The sequence below is a fragment of the Botryllus schlosseri genome, chromosome 14 (genome assembly GCF_051294905.1).
Source record: "Botryllus schlosseri isolate E-star chromosome 14, Bs_hap1, whole genome shotgun sequence".
In the NCBI taxonomy this organism is placed as follows: Eukaryota; Metazoa; Chordata; class Ascidiacea; order Stolidobranchia; family Styelidae; genus Botryllus; species Botryllus schlosseri.
Genome location: NC_137249.1, coordinates 23468912 through 23496498, shown reverse-complemented (window position 1 = coordinate 23496498; position 27587 = coordinate 23468912). Strand labels below are relative to the sequence as shown.

The 27587-nt window shown below is 39.2% G+C and overlaps 2 protein-coding genes across 1 annotated transcript in view; one reads left to right on the top strand and one right to left on the bottom strand.

Moving 5' to 3' along the window:
- The window catches only part of LOC145456243 (uncharacterized), a 223473-nt gene that overhangs the window by 34825 nt on the left and 161061 nt on the right, over positions 1-27587 (top strand).
- LOC145456242 (uncharacterized) overlaps positions 2315-27587 on the bottom strand; it is a 49287-nt gene continuing 24014 nt past the window's right edge. Inside the window, exons 5-8 of the mRNA XM_080334319.1 lie at positions 5830-5997; positions 5617-5772; positions 5387-5557; positions 2315-2723 (exon numbers count right to left, since the gene is read on the bottom strand). Coding sequence (XP_080190445.1) covers positions 2613-2723; positions 5387-5557; positions 5617-5772; positions 5830-5997 — 606 coding nt within the window. The 3' untranslated portion in view covers positions 2315-2612. The remainder of the gene's footprint in view (positions 2724-5386; positions 5558-5616; positions 5773-5829; positions 5998-27587) is intronic.

Genomic DNA, 27587 nt, shown 5'->3' with positions numbered 1-27587 from the left:
TAGCTTATTTCGCTCGTGATATTTTGTGATTGTGGGTCAAGCTCGCAGCAGAAAGTCAATAGACATTTACAAACGGCAAGTTGGATATTTCGAGGAAACTTTTGCAACAAAGCAAGTAAAACTTTTGAGATGGTCAAGGTACATGCTCGTTTAGTGTTGATTTTGTATGCCTATAGCGCCATGCATAGAGTGGCCTGCTGTTGAAATGAAATAAATTTGAACCAACGATGAAGTGAAAATTGTAATATATGAAAAAGGTTCACAGTGCAGAACCTACCAAGGTTCTGTTGTGAACGCGAACCTCTAAATTTCCGAGGTTCACACACAGAACGCGAACGTGAACCTCGCGTTCACACCATCCCTACTGTTTTGGCCCTGAGTAAAGGTAAACCAAGACCTGAGCCGTCGTGAGATCCATGAAGCACTTTCTAATAACAAGGCGTTGCTGGATTAGATTGTTTCTGACGAAAAGTGTGGAATGTGATAGGCCAGCCAGGGCTCGTATAAATACAAAGTATGTACAAAAGCGCTTTCACATGTTAATCTAATTTTTCGACTGTCCTTATTTTTGGGTCGATGTCGATGGCAACCCTGACTATATGTCTGCAACTACACAAGCTGCCCCAAACCTGGCTTTTGGTTACGTCATAAATATAGTGCGAAAATATTAATTCACTACGGCTTGTGAGAGCTACGTTTAGTGGTGGGTCGTAAGTTGAACAAGTTTTTACAATTGCGTGGCAACAACAGAAGTTACAGTGCCCTTGAATTTCTTATTAGGTTTATTTGAATTATTCCAGGTCAGAAAAATTAGCAATTATTATCCACGATTTTCATTCGCACTCAGTCGGGATTTTTATTCGCACCACCCTCGTCATTCGCACTCATCCGGGATTTTCATTCGCACCGTTCTCACCATGCCCGTCATTCACACTGCAATTTTTTCATTCGCACAGTTGCGAACCGTCACACAGGTTGAAAAGCACTGATCTATATGATTTCCTAAGTCAAAATTGCTGGATTTTTGCTGAATTGCTGGATTAGAAAAGTCCATGCTGCGTTAGTGGTTTTGAAGCCTGCGTTGTAACTATTTGATTTCTGTATTAGTTTTGCACGACATCATCAATTTAGTTTTAAAGTGATGACAAAGATCTCATTCGTGATCTTCCACGAATAACCCGCGCCCTCTATCACTGATCACTCAAATACGTAGACAATTTCTTGTCACACTAGGGTCGTGAAAGCATCATGAGAGGGCGCAGAGCCACGGGAGAGAAATGATATTTCTTGAAATCGGAATGAGATTAAATTGTGTTGAAACTTTCATTTGGGACACATTTTGTAGAATATCACTATTGCGAATCACACTTTATGGCTTCCCAGAAGTACTAATAAATTGGTTCATTCTCTGGCCGAACACCTGCGACCCGTATAGAAATATTGTTTGTCCTGCGAATAAGTGCCAAGTTTGAATGGCATGCGGCCCGTGACTTCAGTTTTTCATTTAGCTTATGGTCAGGTACGTTTTGCGCTACTTAGATCAAGTGGGTTAATGGTACGGATTAGAAACCAAAATCGCCAAACATCTATTTACACATTACACATCACATTACACATATTACACATGAAATCTTTGAAGGAATTATAGTCAACTGAAATTTTTTTCGTGCTCGACGCTAGTTATCCGCAAATTTTAGCTATTGCTCCGTGTATAGTCCGAATTTCATATTATAGAAGACTCTCAACAGTCATAATTTTTCATGCTGTCAAACTATGCTTTGGAAATACAAACATTCTGGCGGCTCGTTTAATATTTCATTTTGGTATGAGTCGTATAACGATAAGGGGGCGCGTCATTTTCCATTGTCATCTAGGGTGTGTGTGTGAAAATTTGAGAACCACTGCAGTAAACAGAAACTTTATAAGCCATGGAAAACTGGTCGACTGCAGTTTTGAAGGAAATAAAACCACCACACGCTTGCGGATTCCACAATTTATTATTTATATTTACGATTCATGTTAAATCGTAAACGTCTAATAGGCTACAGCTGCTAATTTGCATATAATATGTTTTATGTAACTTTCTATTTGTTTCGAATATCTTCAATATATATAATCTTCGTCGATTGTTTTGGTGATCAATTATATCGCAATAGGTATCATGTGAAGTCGTGAATAATTATTTTCGTTATATTTGTTATTCATCAATAACGCATACTGTTGAATTCGAATCACCACCGACAGTTGATCGAACTAATTCAACAAAAGTTCGACTACGGCCCCCCCCCAAAAAAAACACAGTTGCCTTGCAAACAGGTAAGTCAAAGTCAAGACGAGAAATTACTCCAATACCTCACACCATGAGAGCTTAAATGCGATGCCTTGTCAACCCGCAATAGTTTTTAAAACGCTCCAATTCAGCGCGTCTCAGCCCGCAATAACCTTCGAAACATTCCAATTCGGCGCGTCGTTCCATATATGTAACTCCGTAGATAACACTTAAAAGCGAACTGAATTACAGAGCACCACCCAACGTATGCTACACCCTAGGTAACACGCACTGGGTAATTATTTTAATTAACTCAATGCAAAACAATCAAACAATCTAGCAATCAAGCCGGTTGGAACCTCTTCGGCTTGCCTATCGTACGACCACTCGACCGTCGCTTTACAACACCTTTATCCTTTGTGAATTCACGTCCATTCAGCCAAAGTAAGCGTGCCTGTGATATAAATTAACCCGTCACTTGGCAAATTACTTTATAGCGGAAGTTAAATGCATAATCTCAGTAATCGTTGTTGCCCTACATATACCGGAACTGCTTGTAATGGAGGATGGGAAGTTGTGATCAGCTTTCTTGTTCCCTAAGCTCAGGGACTCCTAAATCAGTCGGTAAAATATATTCCTATGGCTTTTTATTTTAAGGTTATTGGGTTATTGAGCTTTGTAGGAAACCAACATTGGATACGGAAAAAGTGTCACTTCGGAATACTGTTGGTCGTAGCTGTAATCCCGCGATCAACCCAGCGGTTTCCAACGTTTTTTGACTCATCGCTCCATTATCAATCTCGAGATATATTTATCGACCCCCCACCCCCCAAAAAAACATGGGTCCGCTACTGGGAAATAAGATATATAATAGGGACTTTTGTACAGCTAACTCTGATAGATGGTAAATTGAATAAAAATGTATACATTATGCTGCGATCCTAGTATCTGAGGATAGTTGGTGGCGAGTTGACCTCTTTTTAGTAAACTTTTGCAGCAGATCCAGAATAACTGGCTTTTCATGGGTATTTTGTACACTGGCGTAGCAGCATGTGCTGCCGCCCCTGGCTCTCGCTTAAAATGCCGCCCCCCCTAAGTACACCGCAGCTAATATCAATATAGATTCATGTTCAAATAATCTTGTCAATAAAAATAATTACAAGTAATATGCTGCGTCTCAGCCTCACCGTCTGAACCTTAATAAGGCCAAAAATATTAAAGACAAGAAATAGCGAACGAATGTATTGTGCAAATAATAAATCATTAGCCGTCTCAAAACTTGACTTTTCGGGCTTTGCCGATGCAAAATCAGCGATAATATTCTCAAATTCAAGATTTTGAACGTATATAGTCTCTTTCTATAGACCAGTGGTTCTCAACCGGGGGTCCGCGGACCCCTGGTGGTCCACGAAGCATTTTCAGGGGGTCTGCGAAGCCTCTGGTCATTGTAAAGTCATTGGTAACCTAATTTACATTTTTTTAATTAGGAAAAGCATGGGACAGTTTTCGCTTCGCTTCATAATTACTAAAACTTTAGGACTCACGTCATTAAAATGGTCGTCTGAGATGAAATATCCGACTGTGCAAACTCATTTTATTGTCAACTTACCAATGGCATGCCGATGCAAACATATATTGCTGTTTATAAATGTTTTGTTAAGGTTTCTGAAAAATTAAATGTTGGAGATAGGAATTTGGATTTGCAGTTGTCAGTCGCAGCAAATTTGTAAACATTCGTTTGAAATAGAAGTTCCTGAACTTTTTTCCTGATCTGTCGCAATGAAGGAATTGAAACCGCGCCGCCACGAGATCCATTATCTTCTGTGATATAACCACTAAATACCTTCAAGATGAGATGCTAGATCAGTGGTTCCCAACGTGGGCGATATCTCCCCCATTTCGACAACGAGCCGTAAAGTTGACCCTTTTTAGTCAACCCGCCGATGATTACAGATTGTATAGCGATTTTTCGGTTCACAAAATCTGGAGGGCGATGATCGGCGTTGAGCTTGAAAAGGGGGCGATGAGTCGAAAAAGGTTGGGAACCGCTGTGCTAGATAGGAATGACTATAGGCTGCGTGGACATGATATGCTTCATTACAAACACACACCAAAAGCTATCGTCGGAAGCGTTACGCGTTAATACTACGTTCGCCACCAATATATCTTATATCTTTGTAGAAATGGACTTTCGGCACTCGTTCATATCCAATCAAAGACGAGAATTTTCAAGACAATAAATACAGGGGGAAAATTCGTTTCGAAATATTAAAAGTCTACCCAATTTTGACATATAGTGTAATGTTATTTTGAATAAAACTCATTTTCTGGCTGTTTATTACTAACCTAAAATCAATGTTTGCACGAGACAGTTGGCGGTTGCACGATAATTGAGCTAATTTTGAACGGAAACTTGAGGGGGTCCACGGGGGTCCGTGGTGGTCTAAAAGTGGTCCGCGAATACAAAAAGGTTGAGAACCACTGCTATCGATAGAGCTGATAGCCGATCATCATTCATGGTAGAACGTAAATAAGACTTAATCAGTTTCAGCATTGAGTAGCTCCTCGCACAGCTCTCAATTGAAACACCAATGGTCAGATGAAGTTCCAGACACGAGTATAATTATGGTGTCGAATGAAGTAGCTTTGCATTAACTAACCAACCATTGTTAGGAACACGCGGCCTTGACGGCTATTTTGGAATGGTTCCACTAACATATTAATTCGTGTTTTCGGAATTAGCGTGACACTAGCTTTCGTTTAAGACCAGTTTGAATAAAGTTTAGCTCACGGGACGCCAGCTATAGGACTACCAATTACGCTGCTTTAGCCGGCTGTGTACACTGTGTTAGCCTCATTTTGCCGCCCCCTTGGAGCCTGCCGCCCCTGGCGCAGAGCCAGAACCGCCAAGTGGCTGCTACACCCCTGATTTTGTACCGGAATCGGAGTAATGAAATATATCTGACTGGGCGTTCTAATATTTTCATAACTCGATTTCAATCGCCCACGTTGAGAGCCACTACTTTAACCCATTCAAATGAAATAGAGTGAAGTGACCATAATGCACAAATATTACCAGGGACATTGACTAAAGGTATAATCAAAGTATGTACATACCTTTGAAACCATCTGCCGAAAAGCTCTTACTATTTCTTTTTCTTGATCCTGGGTTAATATCCAACCATTTAAGAACAGTATGTGGACTGTGTCTGCCATGATGCGGCAAATCAATCGAATAATATCACTTTGGGGTTGATATCCTTTCTCCACCAGTCTTAGTTCACGGAACTAAAGGAAAAGTAAAGCATTGGTAGTATAAATTTAGATTTATCTTAATGTTACCTCACCGTATATCTTCTTTCCTTCCACTCCCGATACAGGATATCGAGCATTTTCGTATTGGCCAATACGACAAACGTGCACTTCATTTCACACACTAATGATGCAAAAGCTGCTTGTCCTTTATGGTCCATGAAATCGTCACGAACCTCGATACCTACGAGCTGTAGTAATATGATATACGTATCACATCCATGAACGTGATGTTTTAGAATGCCCACCTGTACGCCAGTTTCGAAGCAGCCTTGATGCAGTCGAAGTAATTTCGCTTCAGTCAGATCACATTCCAGCATTTTCAAGACAGTACACTGACTTTTCTTCAACAAGGTTGCCAGATCATTGTATCCATCCACTGACAATCGTTTGTCACATAAATCCAATATCGATAACTGCAAATTATGTGCAATGCATTTTATGCATATGTATTCACATGTTGTATAACACTACACTAAATTTGAGCTATAGTCTAGGGTTGCCATACGTCCGGAATTTCCCGGACATGTCCGGAATTTCACTGTTCAAACTGGCGTCCGGGAGGAATTCTGAAATATGCCAAAATGTCCGGAATTTTGAAGGCTTGAAATAGGATCAATTTTTTTGTTCATAATAAATTATTAAAAATAACCCCCATTTACCGAAATAGGTCTAGTTGTAATCGCATTTAAAGGAGAACGGTATATTCCTAGAGTCGGAAGGCCATTTAGATGCTTTAGTCAAAGATAGTGGCTATAAACCTTGGGGTCGTCTGCCTTTATTCTAGGGTTCGCGAAGATGCTGAACGTAATCAACTTCCAAAATAGGTCGTGAGTAAGTCCGGGCAAAAGTGCTGACCGTTAAAACTTTATAGTAATATATGTACGAATCCATATTACAGAATAGACAGATTTAATTCACAAAATTTAACAACCAGATGCATATAGTAAGCCCCCCACAAGTGGCATCGAGTACCATATGGTGGGCTCAAGAGCAGTGTTTATTTGGATGGGAGTGGGCTGAAAAAATTTTTTTCGGTCCTGGCCACAACACAAAACCACATAAATGAACCGACGTAGCATTATGGCGGTTCCTCACAGGGCTGTGGAGTCGGTAAATTTTACCACCGACTCCGGCTCCGACTCCGACTCCACACATTTTCAATATACCGACTCCGACTCCGACTCCGACTCCTGAGTCTTTAAACGTACCGACTCCGACTCCGACTCCGACTCCTGGGTCTTTAAACGTACCGACTCCGACTCCCGACTCCGACTCCGACTCCAGCATTATTACCAATTTACCTCGAAAATTATATGCCACATTGTCGGTTGAATGACTATCATACAACCATTAAACATATGCAAACATATGATTAACTGTGGCATGCTGAATTGTTTCATTGTGGCACAGCTCGAATTATCCACTATGCAATTAACATGAAATATAGATTTGCTAAATATCCTTCCTTATTCAAGTTTTTATAACATGGACTCTTTAACATCCTGAAATGTGAATCATTCAAATATGGCAGATATCCAATCCAGTATAATAAAAATCTAGATAAAAAATCCAAGTGTAGCTCTTGTGTATGACTCAGCAACTAATAAAGAAATTGAACTTAATAATTTTGTCATTACACAATATCCTGATTACAAGCACAAACACTCTTACTACTAGTAATAGACATCGGTCATAAATGGACTTTAGTTAAGTAGTCAAAGACCATAGCCTATGTCTAGTCTACATGTACTTAATCAAGTATTCAAGGATTGGGACTTGCAGTCTTTCTTAATCATTTGTTCGACCCAAACAGCTAAGCTACACTACAAATATTTTCAATTTTGTCAAATGGGAAGCATCGTTTGGTCATATTTACATATTTTTACAAATTTACAAAACCAGCCGATGCATTTTCTCTGTCACAGTATCATGGTATAATTCCAAAAATTGCATCAATTTTGACTGCATCGCGAAAAAGCTTCTTGCGATTATCTTCCCCTATGCAACTGAGTTGTAATTTGCAAATAATTTCTTTTATCTATATCAGCGAAAGGGACACCTGAGATTTACGAACCATTGCGCGGGCAACGGGAATGTTTATAACCTTTTTTAGTCGTCGATAGGAGCGAACCGAATTATGAAACATTGCAAACAAGACTTATTTAACTACGCTCTAAAATTGATAACATTATGTCATCCAACTGTGCAGTGCGCAATCAGGCCCTGGTCGCGCGAAGCGCGAAATTTTTTTGGAAGATAACGACTGAATTAGGCTATAGCTATATCAATAAATATGTCGCTAACATACATTGGGGGTCGCATCTGTATACCACTGGGCTCATTTTGCAAGGACAGGATTATTCGACGTTAAGACATAGCAAAATCGACGGTATCAGTGAACATGCCTCTATCATTTTGTGCAAATGTTTTATCGACGATCTCCCTGCGAGTGCAAAAGCGAAGCCGTATCTTCTAATTGCGAATATAGTTAGACTCAATTCTGTGAAGAATATGTATTTATAATTTTCAAAAGGGGGCTAAAATACTGAATGCAAGAAATCTAGTGACAATGAATCATGCGAAGTACCGAGAAAAATGTCAAGTCAAATAAATCTGCTATGAAATATTCTACTTCATGGTCATATACGAAGATCTGGGATAAATGTGGCTGACCGCTGGATACGTCAATGCCTCAGAACTGTTGTTTTAGTCATCATCAAATTTCGCGATCATGCTAACCAAATTTTGGTTGGCCTTGCAATTGTACCTGGTGTCATAAATAATTTCGAGAATTACCTCGCAGGCCACACCTAACCTTCTCGTCTGCCAAATTTGGCCTGCGTGCCATGGGCTGGCCGCACCTGATATGTATGGTTAATAATAACAGTGATTGGTGGTACATAAAAATTATATTGAAAATTCTTTGAAAGCAAATGTTTTCATGATAGAGAAGTTGGAGTCGGAGTCGGAGTCGAAATCATAGTCATTCTCACAAACTCCGACTCCGACTCCAGTCAGTATTTTCCCACCGACTCCGACTCCGACTCCGACTCCAGCTATTATAGTTTTTACGACTCCGACTCCGACTCCGACTCCATCAAGCGAAAATTACCCCGACTCCGACTCCGACTCCACCGACTCCGACTCCGACTCCACAGCCCCCTCATGCGGATCGTGCCCACCTCTGGTCGATAGGCGAAGCTTTGCTAGTGTGACGTCACATTGACAGACAATTTGTTATACCTCATTTTAAAATCCACTAGTGGGCGCTAAAGAGTGTCCGGAATTTGTTTCGCCAAAATATGGTAACCCTACTATAGTCGAACTTAGGATGTTCTAAGCTTAGGTTAGACCTAGGTTACCGCATGGGGCAACTTGATTCAAAATCATGGAAAATAGAACGGCCAATGTCGAAGCGCCGTTCATACGGTTTATAATCAGAATTAGATTCCTTATCGTATATGGGGCACATGAGCATTCTATACCACTTAGTCGAAAGAGTCGAGTTAACGCGCAGTGTTTTGAACAGATGACACGAGCTACTTATGGATTTATGGCTTGATATGGGAGCGGAAAAACGTGAAGCCTGCGAAGTAGGCCTACATGTGAGCAATTGCGACTGTTAAAATGGTCGGCGATTTTTTGCAACACAGAGAAAGAAGTCTGAACGACCTGGTGGTTTGAGAAAATCTCATTGTAGCGTAGTAAACTATGTGAAAGATATATATAGTTAAGAACAGAGAACAGAATAGACATTTTGCTATTAAATTACTTTACCATACTAGTTTACGACAACGTAAGCTGTAAGCTTCGATCACTTCGTTTGCGATCAATTTATTTGTGAGAGAACGATGGAGGCTCAGTAAAACGTAAGATCATTGAATAATAGGTCGCTCTCATGGGTAACACCAGCGTTTCGCGTACAATCCGAACATATGCAAGATACAATGATTTTTATCGACATCGATTGCTTGATGACTCGAAATTGACTCGTGAATTTTGCTCCGAGTCACGAGTCAATCCACATTTTTGATACGCCGAGTCAAGTCACGTCAATTTAGCAAAGTGAATCGAGTCAAGTCAAGTCATACGAAAAAGGTGACTCGAGTCATCCCAACACTGACCTACGAATCACACAAACTTATTGGTATCCCGAAGTTGCTCTCGTATCAACTGAACTAGTGTCGCAGACCATAATTTGGGAATCACTGTCATAATGCTACCTATTTCTTTTACCTTGAAACAATCTTATAGGGATCTTCACTTATCGAACAATAACAAAGTCCGTGATTCTGGTCTTTATGTCATACATTGGACGTCTATCCTACTGGAGTCAAACGGTTGCCGGTGAACCCAGCCCTCGGTAAACCCAGCCTTACAAACCCAGCCCTCGGTAAACCCAGCCCTCGGTGAACTCGGCCCTCGGGAAATTTTGTATTCACGGATTGAGTAAGCGGGGGAGATAACGCGACGCTCACATACTCTACTTGTTTGTTTTGTGGTATTCATGGTGTTTCTCGAATATTATGGACCTCGGTGAATTCCGCCCCCGAACAATTTTGAATTAAAGCTGGGAGCTGGGATATTAGGGTTGACGGAGGTGGGATATTAGGGTTGGTGGAGGTGGGATATTAGGGTTGGGTGAGGGGGGGTGTTAGGGTTGGGGGAGGGGGGATGTTAGGGTTGGTGGAATATTAGGGTTGTGGGAGGGGGGATATTAGGGTTGGGGGAGGTGGGATATTAGGGTTGGGGGAGGGGGGATATTAGGGTTGGTGGAGGTGGGATATTAGGGTTGGGGGAGGTTAGGGTTAGGGTTGCCGGGGGTGGGATATTAGGGTTTTGGGAGGGGGGATATTAGGGTTGCCGGAGGTGGGATATTAGGGTTGGGGGTTAGGGTTGCCGGAGGTGGGATATTAGGGTTGCCGGGATGCTGGGATATTAGGGATGCTGGTGAATACCAAATTTCCCGAGGGCCGAGTTCACCGAGGGCCGGGCTCACCGAGGGCTGGGTTTACCGAGGGCTGGGTTTACCAAGGGCTGGGTTTGTAAGGCTGGGTTTACCGAGGGCTGGGTTTACTGGTAATCAGTCAAACTATTATTATATGAAAGTGCGATATGCAAATGAATTTTCTCGAAACATGCTATCCCTTTATAATATTAGATAGAAGCCTAGCTACCACGTGATGCACTTGCTGCGGTCGATACGGAAAAGTTTTTCAACTGTTTGATGTCAGTAGTGGAGGGACGACAACGGAAAAACAATAGGGTGGTAGACGCATGATTAACAGCAGACCAACTGAAGTACTGCTATTGATACAAATACATTTCTCTTCAGTGTTGATTTAGTCGACTCCGCTTGGGAAGCACCGTTGTAGAACGCAGTGGGTATTGTAAAACAACGGGAAAATGATATTGGTGTCTCTAATGTGCTAAATAATTGCTCTCTCAAACTGCCAGTGTTTGATATATCTTTTTTTTCTCTATGGCATCAAAGTTCCAACATTCTTTGTAATGTTAGTTTGGTGCAAGTTTAAGCTTCTTCTATCTTTAGTTGACTAATGCAATTTAACGTGTCTTCCAGAAAGTTCAGAGATTTTTCCTAATGATTACTATTATAATCCTTGCAATTGAGCACCTGACCAAATCTGTTATAGAAGAATTCGGTGTTAAGCAACTATTATGAAATAGGCAGGGTTGTAATGACTCGAGTAATGACTCGACTCGAGTCAGACTCGAGTCACGATTTTTTGTGACTAGACTTGACTCGAGTCATTTTCTTGAAATGGGAAAATGAATCGAGTCGACTCGAGACAATATTTGGATTGACTCGACCCATGTCATTGACTCGGCTTATTTTATATGACTTGAAGATGAAGAAATTTGCGAATCTTAATGGTTAGATCAATGCATCTGACGAATTCTGCCGACATAGCTATTTATCACCACTGCTTTTGTTGCACTCGTCTGATATCAGATATGCCACCGTAAAAAAAAGACAATGGTACCCTACATAGTAGCAATGCATATTGCCTTGTACAAAATCATCCAGTGAGAGGTAATAGATGATGCACAATTTAGGTACTCAAGACTTTTCAATTATACAAGCAAACAGTCGAAGCAAAGTTCAATTAGAGCCAATGAAATGACTCAGATGGTCAAATACTTGGAAGAGACTGTAAGCTCATGTGTAGATTTGAAGGTGGTGATTCTTTGCATTTTTGAGCACTGGAAAGAATGAGTATCCAATGCTCTTCAGTGTGGTTCAAAGATGCTTGTCAATTCCTGCATCTAGTGCGCCAGTGGAACGTGTATTCAGTAGATGTGGATTTATTCTAAGGCCATGACGCTTTAACAGATCTGAGGATCTCCTTTCCACTTTAGTATTTTTGAAGTTTGAATGCTGAATGAAGTTTAAATGTTTGTACAATAGGGCTGTTCAAAAATAACATCTTTTTTATCCTACTAGGTAGCTACTTGATAAAATTGTTATGTTGCATAAAAATAACACCAAATCTGGCTTAATTTTGAAAAGAAGAATCAATGATATGAGAGGAGAAAATTTGGGATTTCAAAATAAATGTATACTTTGTTGCGCCGATAGCAGACGAGAGTAGTATAATTATGGGGTGGTGAGAGGTAAATATAATAAATAAACAAAGAATTTGTGATTCGCTCAGCACCAAACTGACTCCGTATAACAATATTACGCATGTGTTGTATTTCAGAATGGTGTAATGTCATTATCAGTAAATATTTCACAAACTTAATCGTTTACACGAATCAAAGCTAAAGTTGTAACAGCAATATCAAGGTTTGAAACCTTGCAACTCGATCAGTGATTTTTTTATTCAACTGTAAAATAAGTTTATATTCTGTAAGACACAGCAATTATTGCTCGCCCAATGTGAATTTGAGATTAACAAATTGTATATTGAGTATTCGAGATTTGAATGTTTGACTAGAGATAGATTGAAAAAAATATCTCGCAAGAGAATCCATGTGTTATAATGCAGGATATCGTGATACAAGCAAATTCAATACGGAATACCTATTAACCAATTGGTCCGCAACCCGAGATTCGAGTGTTCGATCAGCGCTCGATTAATTTTCATGTATACCACCTCTTGCGTTGAGGTGAAGGGCGTTATGATATGAGAAAACTTTTAATATCAGCACCCCGATTGGAAAAAACTTGATTTGTATGTATGAAAAGTGCATGATTGGGAATTTATCTATTTATCACAATCCCGCCACTGTTTTTGAGGACTGGTATTATATGATTATTAAATAATATTTCACAAACTCAAGCCTAATCGTAAGACGTATTCGCTTGATGATAACACGCATGCGACAAAAAACATTACCGCGATTTTGTAAACTGATCATACTAATCAGTCGCTATAAGTTTTCACGCTTTCAGAATAGGATTGACTTTAGTTGCGTCATAAGAATCATGATGTTATTCAATCAATGTGTTAATTTACCAACTCGAAATCTCACTCGCGCTACAAGTGAAGCTGAATTGTATCGCCTTGACATCAGGATAATATTATTCAAAGTCTGTAAACATGGTAATGTCTTATATCAATATTATTAGGAATGTTTATGGTGTGTTTGTCGGATTATTCACACAATGATTTGAAACAGAACATTGAAACTTACAACTTTATCATTGGTCTATAACAGTGGTTCCCAACCTTTTTCGGTGGCAGGGCCAAATTTAGAATTTCAGAGTACGGCCGGGGCCGCACGAATACCAAGGCAATGTAAGGAACCCAAAATAGTCACCAAAATATGAAAATTGGCATTGTTCCAATCATTCGCTTGACGCCATTGGCCATTGTGTTGCCGTGCTCCCGTTGTTCAGAACAATCAACCTTTGCTGGCTATTTCGGAGTAGTTTTATTTCCGATTCGTATTTTTGGAATCAGTGCGACACTTGCTTTCGATGAACACCGACATATCAAATTATTCGGACGCTTGGGTCGCGAGCTATAGGACTTCCAATTATGCTGCTTTTTGCCGGCTAAGCAGTACGCATCTCGGCGTATTCAATCGTGAGTCACTTGTTGCACATCTATCCGTAAATTCGTTATCAACACCCAGGGCCGTAACAGCACTTCGTCAGCCCCCCCAAAAAAATCGTTTTTCTTGCCCCCCATAGGGTAATAAACAGAACTTCGAAGCCCCCAGACCCCCTCAAGCTAGATGGCTGTTTACCGCTATTTATCATCTAAATTTGGTGTCCGTTTCAGGCAGCTACTCACGACTAATCGCGCGAAGCGCGAAAAATTTATATAACTCATGATTGAATCGGTCAATATAATCGGAAATTGCATATATATTGGTATCAATTTTTATCCTGTCTCTACTCACGTAATCAGATTGACCGGTTGAGTCGAGTGAGTTGTGTTTGATGCGGTAGGCTCACTCAATAATAATTAAACATCTTCGGGCGCATACCAGTTGGCAGGAACGAAACAGCACTTCGTCAGGCCCCCCAAAACACTTAGGTCTTGAGCTCCCATAGGGTGATAAAACGACCCCCCGTGCCGTTGTTCGCTTCTGCCACGAAATCACGATCCCCATTTAGTGAGCCAGCGTGGAGCGCGAAAATTTTCGATAATTCAAAATAAAACAGGCCAATAAGATTGGGAATTGCATTATATTGCTATCAATTACTTGTCCTCTCTGCTCACGTAATCAGATTTACCAGTAGAGCTGAGGGAGGTGCCTTGGAAACTGTAGGGGCCGTAAATAATAATTAAGCATATTCGGACGGGTGGACCCGTTGGTACGACTTCGTTACATGATGTTATTTGTTATTTCGTGACCTTTAGTCTGCTATATCAAGAAATATAGAATCGCCCAAACATACTAAACTAAAAGATGCACACGATTTCAAATTGGTAGTACTTCACTGGCACATAATTCTTCCCTTCGGGATGGTAGTACATTTGTCTCGTGACGTTCAGATTGCCAAGACAGGAACATTCGGCGCCAGTCATTTAAGCGCCTATGGTCAATTATACCTATATATATTTTGAATTTACATAACGAAGTTTTCGGTCAGCGTAAGAGCAGTCCTTTTCGGCCAAGGTTTTCTCGCTGCCGATCGTTCTGGCACACTTCTTGAAGTCGCATGCTGCACGGCCTAAAACTTTATACGTCTTCGCACGTCGTGGCGCGGTAATGGCCAACGCTGATATGCCCACTTCTATAAATCTTGCGTATTTTATCTTGGTCGATGAGTAGGCCTACCCAATAATTAAGGTACTTGGAAACTTGAAATCGCGCGCAGCGCGAAAAATCTTTGAAAAAGTTGCATAAAATACTCTATAATTTATCCTAATTCACGAAATAATTTTGGGGCCCCTTCGAGATCGCTCCCCCCAATTGGGGGGCTTGGGGTGCAGCAGTTACGGTCCTGTCAATACCCATATCTATACCTATATCTATAGGTACTGCCCGTTCAACTGGAAAGTTAGGGCACATTGCATTGAAACAGCAGTGACGTAGTCTTAGCAGTCTACTCACAACTTTCCTTCAATCCTAATGGAAAACTCCAGACTCCAAGCCAAGCGAGAGTATTTTATAAATATATTTTTTTTTCATAAATTGATTTCTCAATATTTTTGTGGGGGCCGCAAAAAGGCTAGCCGGGGGCCGCATGCGGCCCTCAGGGCCGCGGTTGGGAATCACTGGTCTATAATTATTTTTGTGGCAACTGTGTTTATGGAAATGAAAGCGCTAGTACATCCCGACGTTTCAATATCCGACCACACTCAAAGGACTTATTCACAAACAACATTCAAAAGTCATAAATCCGATTTTGGCTTACTTGATTATATCATTACAACTTGCAAACTTGAATAATTCATCCTGACTGTACTCATATGACCGATCTTTTTATACAGCTGTAAAGCTCGTTACTATTCTGTAAGACAAAGTACTTACTAATCGATGCATATACGACTTGGCATAAACATATTATATTTTGAGTATACGAGATTTGAATACTCGTCCGATCAGAGACTGAGAATTAAATTACCACAAGTGAATCCGAATATTACACCGTAAAAATATCTTGAATGTTAGCAACTCTTTACGACATAGTTATTACCACATTAACTAAATTATCAGCTACCCCGTCATGTTTATTCTCGAAATCAACGCAAACATGATCACTGACTTGAGTTAACCACAAAGCAGCATCAATTTTTGAATTCTGCTTGTAGCTGTTGGATTATTCGCATTCGTCGAAAGAGAATATTATTGAACTCGTAAGTATGCTATTTCAAGGAACTTTCGTTTTATTCCAACCGCGAAAAATACCGTCTAATCGTAAGACTTGAATCAAATCACACATTTATTTGATGATAACACACATACACCAAAACATTATCGTGATTTTGTAAACTGGCCATACTAATCAATGCATTTGTCAATATTAAAATACAAGTCGTCAGACCCATTTGTTTAAAGTATCATTTTTGTAAACTGGTTTTGCTAATCAATGCATTTGTCAATATTAAAATACATGTCGTCAGACCCATTTGTTTAAAGTATCATTTTTATAAACTGGTCGTGCTAATCAATGCATTTGTCAATATTAAAATACATGTCGTCAAAACCTTTTGTTTAAAGTATCATTTGTAAACTGATCATGCTAATCAACGCATTTGTCAATATTTAAAAAAAAGAAGATTTGTTGTTGTCTATGTCATTCATACAAAATTACACAATCATTACAACTGCAAACTATATTAATTAAGCTCGGCCGTATTCACATATCACAGATCTGTGTTATTATTCCATCGGTACAATACGCTCGTAATAATTTGATGATAACGCGCACACATACGAAACATTCCCGCGAGTTTATAATTGATCACCCGACTTAAGGTACCAAAAAACATTACCGGGATTTTTAACACTAGAACTACCGGAACTTCGAACTACCTAGAACTACCTTGTGGCTTTTTTGACGCATGTTGAATTTTCTTCGATAAGATGCATTCACCGGTGCTAAAAATCAGCACAAATCTCAATAAACGGCATCAGACACCATTGTTTATTGCGCTCACAGCTACTTGCAATATTTTACATACACCTTAGTGCAAGACTTATATAACAAATCGCCGTTTTTGGGTGTGACACATAAGTGTTGTTCTGGTGCGCATTTGATATTTGAGCACGTTCTTTAAAAATTTGAAGTAGGTTCCAAATCCGCTTTAGCCACATCATCATTCTTGGTTATTGCTGGCACATCATAAAGCTTATCAGATAAGATTTGCATAATGCAATCTCGCAACTAATCCTCGATTTGCATATTTTTATAGCATCGGCATTTTGGCAAGTAGAAGATCATTCGCATTCTAAGAAAACATGTACGGACCATCGTCGACTTGTTGGTACCCTCATGGAACACTGCCTTGCAACCTGGTCAATAATATCCCCCTGATTTTGTTTCGTTATAACATTTAACCGTCACTGGTCTCTTGTTTGTGTTGTTTCTGAAGGAAACAGTTACCTCCGGTTGGAGTGAACTCAATATGTGTACAACTTTGATCTCTACACTGGTATCTCGCCGTTACGCTTATCAACAAGATGATAGCTTTGAAAAGTGTGGCTACATGAAGCTGCCTGTGTTCCTTCTGATCCTGGGTAGCTTCAAGCAACTTTTGACAATAGTGTCAACTGGGACTTTGTTTGCTTCTCCAAGCGTATACAGCCACATTCACGTAACATTATTTCAAGATGGATTACATCAGACTCTTCACATTACTATGCTTGGCAAATCTATGGATTATGGAAGAGGTGTCCTGTCCTATCCTTACCTAAATATGAGACGCCCGTGTACAGATACTTGGTAGCAGTAGTGTACACCATCTGACATTTTACCCCAATTATTTGCTGGCATTTCTACCATGTAATGAACGAAAACAATATTATCTTTATCGACTCCGCACCTTCTTGTACTCCTTATGTCAATAGAAAGCTCATGACTTCCATAAACCTGTTCCTCGAGAGGGCCGGACTAAACATAATGCACCATGTCCTCAGTCCTCATATGCGTTCAATTTACTAGATTCAGCTCTATCTCCCCACCGAAGATCCATCTCGTAGACCGGAGCAAAGGCCCTTTTCCCTTGTACAACCCTAGTATATAAGTATGGACAATACAGATCTAGGCTTGGTCTAATGGTACATTTCAAATGTGATGTCCTGTAACACGCTGAGCTTCAGAAAGATAACATTACAGAGCTTTGGTGACTCGGAACGAGGAAGATCCAGGGCCTTCTGTTACAAGGGATGTTGTTGCTGACACAGTTAGACCAAGTAGATATTAACAAAGTTCTGTTGTTACAAACGGCTTTTCTGCGTTTATCAGATATATAACCACGTCAAGAATATGAAACTGCGATGCCTGAAGGTAGAAAAACTGTAATGCGTCAAAAAAGCCACTCGGTAGTTCTAGGTAGTTCTGTGTATAACTTTTTTATTTGTACTAGATGAGGGATGAAAATCATAGGTAAGGTGGCCTACATGAAATAAATAAAAGTCAAGAAGTTTCAGCCGAACAGCGTAAGATTTGACTGAATGCCAGCTCTTCAAAAATAAAAATGCGTCAAAAAAGCCACTTGATCGTTCTAGTGTTAAAAACTGAGTATATTACTCAACACGTCTATCAAGATCAGAACCCACGTCCAATACCAAAACAAAAGTACCGGTTCAATATTTTATTATTAGAGTGTGTGGCGAGAATTGAAACACTTATTCCCGGTTTCAAGATATCACACTATGTGAATTGACATACCGCTACTTGAATATTGCTTAATCCGTTCCCGCCATTTCACAAACACTTTGATCATCGCAAAATCAATTTCGAAAATGCTTGTTACGGTTATCTTAGTTGAATAGACTTGAGTTATTTGTACAAAACGCACTATCAAAGAAATCAGAAACACAACCTACATGGAAATATGGTAAATGTGTTTTTTCAATAGTACTAATAATATAACTTTCTCTCTCCATTTCCATTCACTAAAGTAATTTTCACCACAAAACTTAATCATTAAAAGATCTTACTTCGATGTGGTTGAATTCTAGACAACATTAGTCCTGACTTAGCAATACAAGATACCGAGAGTATCACTGAGCTGTCAACATAGCGCACATATTTGAATATATCGCTTAGTCGATTGAAGCTAAAGCATCGACAGTAACAACCGAAGTGATTATTATTATTATTTATTTATTAGAATTTTTAAAAACTTATGTTTAGAACAATAGTTGCATATCACGAAAAATTACATACCACCAATATCGCTACTGCTACTCCACCGATTAGTATTTTGTTGTCCGTCTCGATTTTCAAACGTGGAAAATTTATTACTTGCGCTACTAGGCTTACTACATTTAGATGTAAACTCACTCGTCTTTCTAAACCGCCACGAACAATGATAAAAAGTATACAATCAAACATGACACGCAACTCATTCCACACTAAATGTATATGAAAGATATTCATGACACACTAAAATATTCGCTCATGCTACGAACATGCGCAATGATTGGTGACGCTCAAACTGTTTCGATACCGCAAGAACTTTAATGTCTGAATGGATGTTCATGTATCTTAATAATCAAATAGTTCAACACAGAACTAGTACTTACAGAAACATCAGATTTGTTTACACAAAAGTCTGTATGTGTACAGCAGTGGTTCCCAACCTTTTTCCACCCACGTACCATTTGAGGTTTTATGCAGTGCTCGCGTACCACCTGTATAAGTTACGCGCGTGTCCACCATTTATGACGTCATACTCACGTATTTGACTTATGCGAGGTGTATTAACAAATTATATTGAACTAGGTCCGGGATGTCAAATATATGGCCCGTGGGCCGGATCCAGCCCGCCAGACGATTTTATCCGGCCCGCGTAGCAATTCTGAGTACATTGAAAAAAGATTATATTATCCATCACATCCACAGTAATAAACCAAATTAAAACGTCCGGGTTGACAGTTAAATATCTTGTATTCATCGCAACGCATACGCAGGGCTAACGCCAGATTATGACTAAAGCAGGGGCGGCCAACCTTTTTGCCATTCACGGCCGCATTTCGTGTAGCCTACGGCCGCATTCCGGGGCTAGTCGTAATGAACGAGCTGCTGATGGACGCCAAATAGCAAGGTTAAAATGTATATGTCCATTTCTGGTGAACTCAGGACTAATCTACTTACTATGCTTATTAGCGCACCCAAATCGCGAGTGGTCACTGGTAATGCTAAGGAAGGAAGTTCTCATAGTCGCGCGAAGCGCGAAAAAAATTCAGGTTCACCAATTAATTTCGTCATTAACATTAGTAGTTTTACATATTACCCTCAAACATTTATCCTTTCTCATCCCGTGTGATCAGATTCACTGGTATAGAGTTGATGTAGGGGTGTTTTCGAAAATTTAAACAAGTTATAAATTATGATGCATCATCGGGTGGGCCAATTGGTATTAGTCACTCTGTAGCATGCTGTTATTTCTTGACCTTCCATCAGGATTGTTAGTATAGTGAGGAGCACACGATTCCGAGCTGATATTTCCATGTGAGGCGCATCATTTTCCACTAATGTTCGCATCTTTATTGTGGGGCTCTGATTGCAAAGGGTGCTACTATATTAAAATAGAAAAATGTATTCGCATTGAATTGCGCGCAGCGCGAAGAAAATTTAAAGATTAATTAAAATCTTTCAAGAATAAATCGGGAGTCAATTCGTAAATTCGAATTGCATATCGACGGCCACACAAATTCCCTCTTGGGCCGCAGGTTGGCCACCCCTGGACTGAAGCAAAGGGAACACCTAAATATGTCTACTTGTATCGCCGGTAATGCCATTGTTTTAGCGGTTCTTAACTGTATTCAACCGGACAAACATCGTATTTTCGCATTGCTCGCAAATAATAGTGAAGTGACTCGCTACAATGAATCCCCTACGATCCGTGTATTTTCTATATATGCTTGATAATAAAGTATTCCGACGAGAAGCAATGGCACGAGGCAACATTTTGGATTCTGATGACTGGTCTGGCCCGCGAGCGATTTCATGACTTCGATCCGGCCCGCGATGCAATTTGAGTTTGACACCCCTGAACCAGGCATTATCAGCCAGGGTTGATGGGATGTATGGAATTGTCCAGTCACAAGAAGAACAGCGTAATGAAATAACAACACACAACAAACGTCAATTTATTTAATGAAATGGCTGCATATGTTTATTTTCCACTAGCTTGTCGATGCGTGGCATACGTTTGCTCACAGCGCTTCGAAAGTCACGTATAAGGGAAAATTAGCATCTGGGGAATAGCGTGAGAAGATGGCTTCAAAAAACTCAAAATCAACCTCACTTGAACTAATAACTCCCTTCGATCGAAAAAAACAGAATTTACTCGCGTACCACCTGGAAGACCTTCGCGTACCACTAGTGGTACGCGTACCACAGGTTGGGAACCACTGGTGTACAGTATGTGAACACCATGTGTAAGTCCTGTACAATCGCGGTATCCATCCGGGTTTAGTTAATACAAATTTATTACAACGGAGCCACGTAAACGTCCATGAAAGAAAAGCATAGTCACTTCCCTAGGGTTCCGTCAATGTCATAGCAATAAATCAGCTACTCCAACCACGGAGTACATATGTTTTGTAGTCACGGGCCTTACATCTTCCACCCAAATCAATCTACTTTGCTAACGAAAAGTACCGAGTCATCACATGATTGACCTCACAACAAAACACCCAGTACATGGAGCTGTATTAAAAAAATGTTCCTAACTCTTTGTACACCAGTGGCAAATCTTTCAATGGGTATGTTTTGTGAATCGAATTGTTGTTCAGCGTCAAGTCTCCATGTCGAAGCGTACATTAAAACAGAGAAATTCAATTAAAACCACGAATCTATTTTTCATTTTACCCCAAACTGTCACACAAAGAAAAAATAAATTTGATTTCCCCAACACACTTGTACTACTTGTAACCAATCACCTTCATCAAACACACAGCTCAATAAAATTATTTACTTTCTACAACATCGTGATTTAGTTGAACATGTAGTTGAGAAAATCTGTTTATGCGTATCAAAATCATCGTCTTCTGTTTACGGTGTTAGTGTGTGTTTCGTTCCTGTGGACCCGTATTAAAATGGACTCAACATGACTGAATGCGCGGAGGTAGAAATCGCATCGACTAACACGCGGTATCGGTTTTAAAACGAACCATCTATTTTGCATTGGTCGACACCGAGCGAGCCAGTTACATGTATTCACGGTAATGATTTTGTTTGTCATATGCGAATGATAGGGTTACTGACCCGACAAATGAACATACAACAACGTTCTTACAGTGATAATAACATTTTCATTTTCCTCCCCTTTGTAACTGTATACTCGCGACATATTGTACAACTCGACAACTACGTTTAACAAGACCAATCACACTAGCAACGTTAAACACTCGATACCCACCCAAGTAAAAATCTCATTTTCGTTTGGAAAACTGTCAATTACCTGCGTAAAATTACTATTTTCCCTTGGAGGTCCACCGTTACCTGAGTAAAAATACCATTTTCGTTTTGAAATATGACAAACACACCCATCAATTCGTTATTTGTTGCATTAGCGACAGTTTGAAATTGATTGCAACGAACAGTGACGAAAATATACACGACAACCGGTTTCATATTATACCCACGTCGGTCGCATCGCATCAGAATTATCGGTTACCAGCATGCAATAACAATGTGCTGTTGTACACCGACATGAATGTTTTAAAAATGTGGTGAATAATACAGGTTTCGATACGTGGATTATGTTCTTGTTCGGGTTCGTGCTTTGAATTTATTTTCCAGTATCAATATGTCTGAAGTAACAATTTTGTTACCTGACTGATACTTGGGTAACGGTAACGACCTTCGGAAATTAATGAATTCATGCTCACCATCGTGCTAGTAACTCGGGTTGTATGCTTGTTGGTTTTCTTGGTAGCACTATACAGATGATAGGTACACGGATATGATGTGTTATTCGTTATTGTTCAATGCATATCATTCAAAATCGGATAACCAATATGAGGAAGTTTGTAAATATATTCACTCTGGATCGGTAAACCAGAACTAATGATCAATATTCAAAATAAACATGATCATTCATAACCTGTGTTTGCTTCCATGAAAAATACCACTGCATATACCTTCACACATAATGTAGCCGTTCCATCGCTCATCTAACACTATAGCAGAAGAGGATGACTATTCCTTTCAGGTTCTTCCCTGGATACACAGACTGCACCGATTGGAGCGGATATATCATGTATTCACCAAAACGCACAGGGCACAAGCCCCTGCACGCGCCACGCTCTCGACAACACAACTCAGAAGGCCTATTTCCCCTTGCTGCATGCCTGAGTGGTCTTGCCGCGCAGAGGTCATAGGTCAGACGGTTACACATCCCCCTCCATAGTTTGAGTGATCCAGAGGTGACACAGGATCACTCACAAGCGACCTAAACATAAGTTTTTAAAAATTCTAATAAATAAATAATAATAATATTCACTTCGGTTGTTACTGTCGATGCTTTAGCTTCAATCGACTAAGCGATATATTCAAATATGTGCGCTATGTTGACAGCTCAGTGATACTCTCGGTATCTTGTATTGCTAAGTCAGGACTAATGTTGTCTAGAATTCAACCACATCGAAGTAAGATCTTTTAATGATTAAGTTTTGTGGTGAAAATTACTTTAGTGAATGGAAATGGAGAGAGAAAGTTATATTATTAGTACTATTGAAAAAACACATTTACCATATTTCCATGTAGGTTGTGTTTCTGATTTCTTTGATAGTGCGTTTTGTACAAATAACTCAAGTCTATTCAACTAAGATAACCGTAACAAGCATTTTCGAAATTGCTTTTGCGATGATCAAAGTGTTTGTGAAATGGCGGGAACGGATTAAGCAATATTCAAGTAGCGGTATGTCAATTCACATAGTGTGATATCTTGAAACCGGGAATAAGTGTTTCAATTCTCGCCACACACTCTAATAATAAAATATTGAACCGGTACTTTTGTTTTGGTATTGGACGTGGGTTCTGATCTTGATAGACGTGTTGAGTAATATACTCAGTTTTTAAAAATCCCGGTAATCTTTTTTGATACCTTAAGTCGGGTGATCAATTATAAAGTCGCGGGAATGTTTCGTATGTGTGCGCGTTATCATCAAATTATTACGAGAGCATTGTACCGATGGAATAATAACACAGAACTGTGATATGTGAATACGGCCGAGCTTAATTAATATAGTTTGCAGTTGTAATGATTGTGTAATTTTGTATGAATGACATAGACAACAACAAATCTTTTTTTTAAAATATTTACAAATGCGTTGATTAGCATGATCAGTTTAAAAATGATACTTTAAACAAAAGGTTTTGACGACATGTATTTTAATATTGACAAATGCATTGATTAGCATGACCAGTTTACAAAAATGATACTTTAAACAAATGGGTCTGACGACATGTATTTTAATATTGACAAATGCATTGATTAGCAAAACCAGTTTACAAAAATGATACTTTAAACAAATGGGTCTGACGACTTGTATTTTAATATTGACAAATGCATTGATTAGTATGGCCAGTTTACAAAATCACGATAATGTTTTGGTGTATGTGTGTTATCATCAAATAAATGTGTGATTTGATTCAAGTCTTACGATTAGACGTTATTTTTCGCGGTTGGGATAAAACGAAAGTTCCATGAAATAGCATACTTACGAGTTCAATAATATTCTTTTTCGACGAATGCGAATAATCCAACAGCTACAAGCAGAATTCAAAAATTGATGCTGTTTTGTGGTTAACTCAAGTCAGTGATCATGTTTGCGTTGATTTCGAAAATAAACATGACGGGGTAGCTGATAATTTAGTTAATGTGGTAATAACTATGTCGTAAAGAGTTGCTGACATTCAAGATATTTTTTACGGTGTAATATTCGGATTCACTTGTGGTAATTTAATTCTCAGTCTCTGATCGGACGAGTATTCAAATCTCGTATACTCAAAATATAATGTGTTTATGTCAAGTCGTATATGCATCGATTAGTAAGTACTTTGTCTTACAGAATAGTAACGAGCTTTACAGCTGAATAAAAAGATCGGTCATATGAGTACAGTCAGGATGAATTATTCAAGTTTGCAAGTTGTAATGATATAATCAAGTAAGCCAAAATCGGATTTATGACTTGTGAATGTTGTTTGTGAATAAGTCCTTTGAGTGTGGTCGGATATTGAAACATCGGGATGTACTAGCGCTTTCATTTCCATAAACACAGTTGCCACAAAAATAATTATAGACCAATGATAAAGTTGTAAGTTTCAATGTTCTGTTTCAAATCATTGTGTGAATAATCCGACAAACACACCATCAACATTCCTAATAATATTGATATAAGACATTACCATGTTTACAGACTTTGAATAATATTATCCTGATGTCAAGGCGATAAATTAACATATTCGGATACAATTCAGCTTCACTTGTAGCGCGAGTGAGATTTCGAGTTGGTAAATTAACACATTGATTGAATAACATCATGATTCTTATGACGCAACTAAAGTCAATCCTATTCTGAAAGCGTGAAAACTTATAGCGACTGATTAGTATGATCAGTTTACAAAATCGCGGTAATGTTTTTTGTCGCATGCGTGTTATCATCAAGCGAATACGTGATTTCTCTCAAGTCTTACGATTAGGCTTGAGTTTGTGAAATATTATTTAATAATCATATAATACCAGCCCTCAAAAACAGTGGCGGGATTGTGATAAATAGATAAATTCCCAATCATGCACTTTTCATACATACAAATAAAGTTTTTTTCCAATCGGGGTGCTGATATTAAAAGTTTTCACATATCATAACGCCCTTCACCTCAACGCAAGAGGTGGTATACATGAAAATTAATCGAGCGCTGATCGAACACTCGAATCTCGGGTTGCGGACCAATTGGTTAATAGGTATTCCGTATTGAATTTGCTTGTATCACGATATCCTGCATTATAACACATGGATTCTCTTGCGAGATATTTTTTTCAATCTATCTCTAGTCAAACATTCAAATCTCGTATACTCAATATACAATTTGTTAATCTCAAAGTCACATTGGGCGAGCAATAATTGCTGTGTCTTACAGAATATAAACTTATTTTACAGTTGAATAAAAAAATCACTGATCGAGTTGCAAGGTTTCAAACCTTGATATTGCTGTTTCAACTTTAGCTTTGATTCGTGTAAACGATTAAGTTTGTGAAATATTTACTGATAATGACATTACACCATTCTGAAGTACAACACATGCGTAATATTGTTATACAGAGTCAGTTTGGTGCTGAGCGATTGTTTCTGGTGGTTCACGGGAAACAATTCAGCGCGCAGGTCATTCGAAATATAAGCCGCGCGCGCTCGAAAACAAATCCTCTTGCACAACAGGCCGCGTTTCCGTCTGCGCGGTTATTGTTGGTTTTCGAATCACCATCTACGCCGGCTCTGTGGTAAACTAATTACTAAAGTAACACCATGCGACTGATTCCTAGATTTAGCAAACTATTTCGCACTGACTGGACTAGTGTGATAATCGATACGATAGTTCAGTATACTGTAGCACAAAACAGCCACGCGGAAAACAATTCAGCGCGCAGGTCATTCGAAATATAGGTCGCGCGCGATCGAAATCCTCTAGCACAACAGGCCGCGTTTCCGAAACGGGTGTATTTAGTGGGTCACACATGTCAAAACGCAGCTGCGAACTTCTGTTTTTTCAAAATCGCACAATGAACTGCGGTTTAGTGAATTTCCTGTTTTGCGAAACGAACGATTTTATTGTGTCACACATGTCAAAATGCAACCGCCAACATCTGTTTTTTCAAAATCGCACAGCGCACTGCGCTTTAATGAATTTCCTGTTTCTGTTTAATTATTATATTTTACGAAACGATATCGGCGTGTCACGCAGGTCAAAATGCAGCATTTCCAATTCAGGAAGTGTTTAATTGTTTATTATATTTTACGAATCACGAAATCTTTGTTTATCTTTTATATTTTGCGAAACGATATCGGGCGCTGTTAGCGTGTCAAAATGCAGTGTTTGTGACTCCAAAATGCAACATTTACGACTCCGGAAGTGTTTAATTGTTTATTAAAATTTTCGAATTACAAATTCTTTGTTCATTTATTATATTTACCTCTCACCACCCCATAATTATACTACTGAGGAGATATATAAACGTAAGACCTTGGTAGCTTTCACACTCTATTTAACGTCAACATGCGAATGAATATAACTTTATTAGTTACACGAGCTTTCGGAGCGCCGCTCCTTCATATGGTGTCAAAGCGAAATAAATGGGAGTATTTTTAGAGGTAAATTCTTTCATGTAACTACATACTATAGTAGTAAGTCGGCTATTTTTTCATATCCAAAATATTCCACTCTAATAACTTCGCTTCTTCTTGTTGGAATTAAGCCAAATTTGCTATGAACCATATTTTTACGCAATCTAACAATATCATGAGGTAGCCGGTAAAATTCGAAAGTCTCAATTTGTAATTATTTCAAAATTTTATCTCATAGCATTGCTTTCTACAGGTAGGAATTGAGCCAAATTTAAGTACTTTTAGACAATCTAACAATTTTAACAAGTAGCCTCCTTTTTAGGATTTTGCCCTTTTTGAGAATTTTTGGTAAATGTAGGGCAAATTCGACAAAGATACAGTAAATCAGCACTGAAGTAAACCTCAAGCGGTTATTTCGGGAGCTGAGCAGGATAGTTGACCTTCTCTTTAGTCAACCTTTTTTTCAGTCAACCACCTGATAACGTGAAAGAAAAACTGTACCTCTACATAAACATGCTTCTGCTGATTCTCTATCAGCTGGTATCTAGACGTGAAT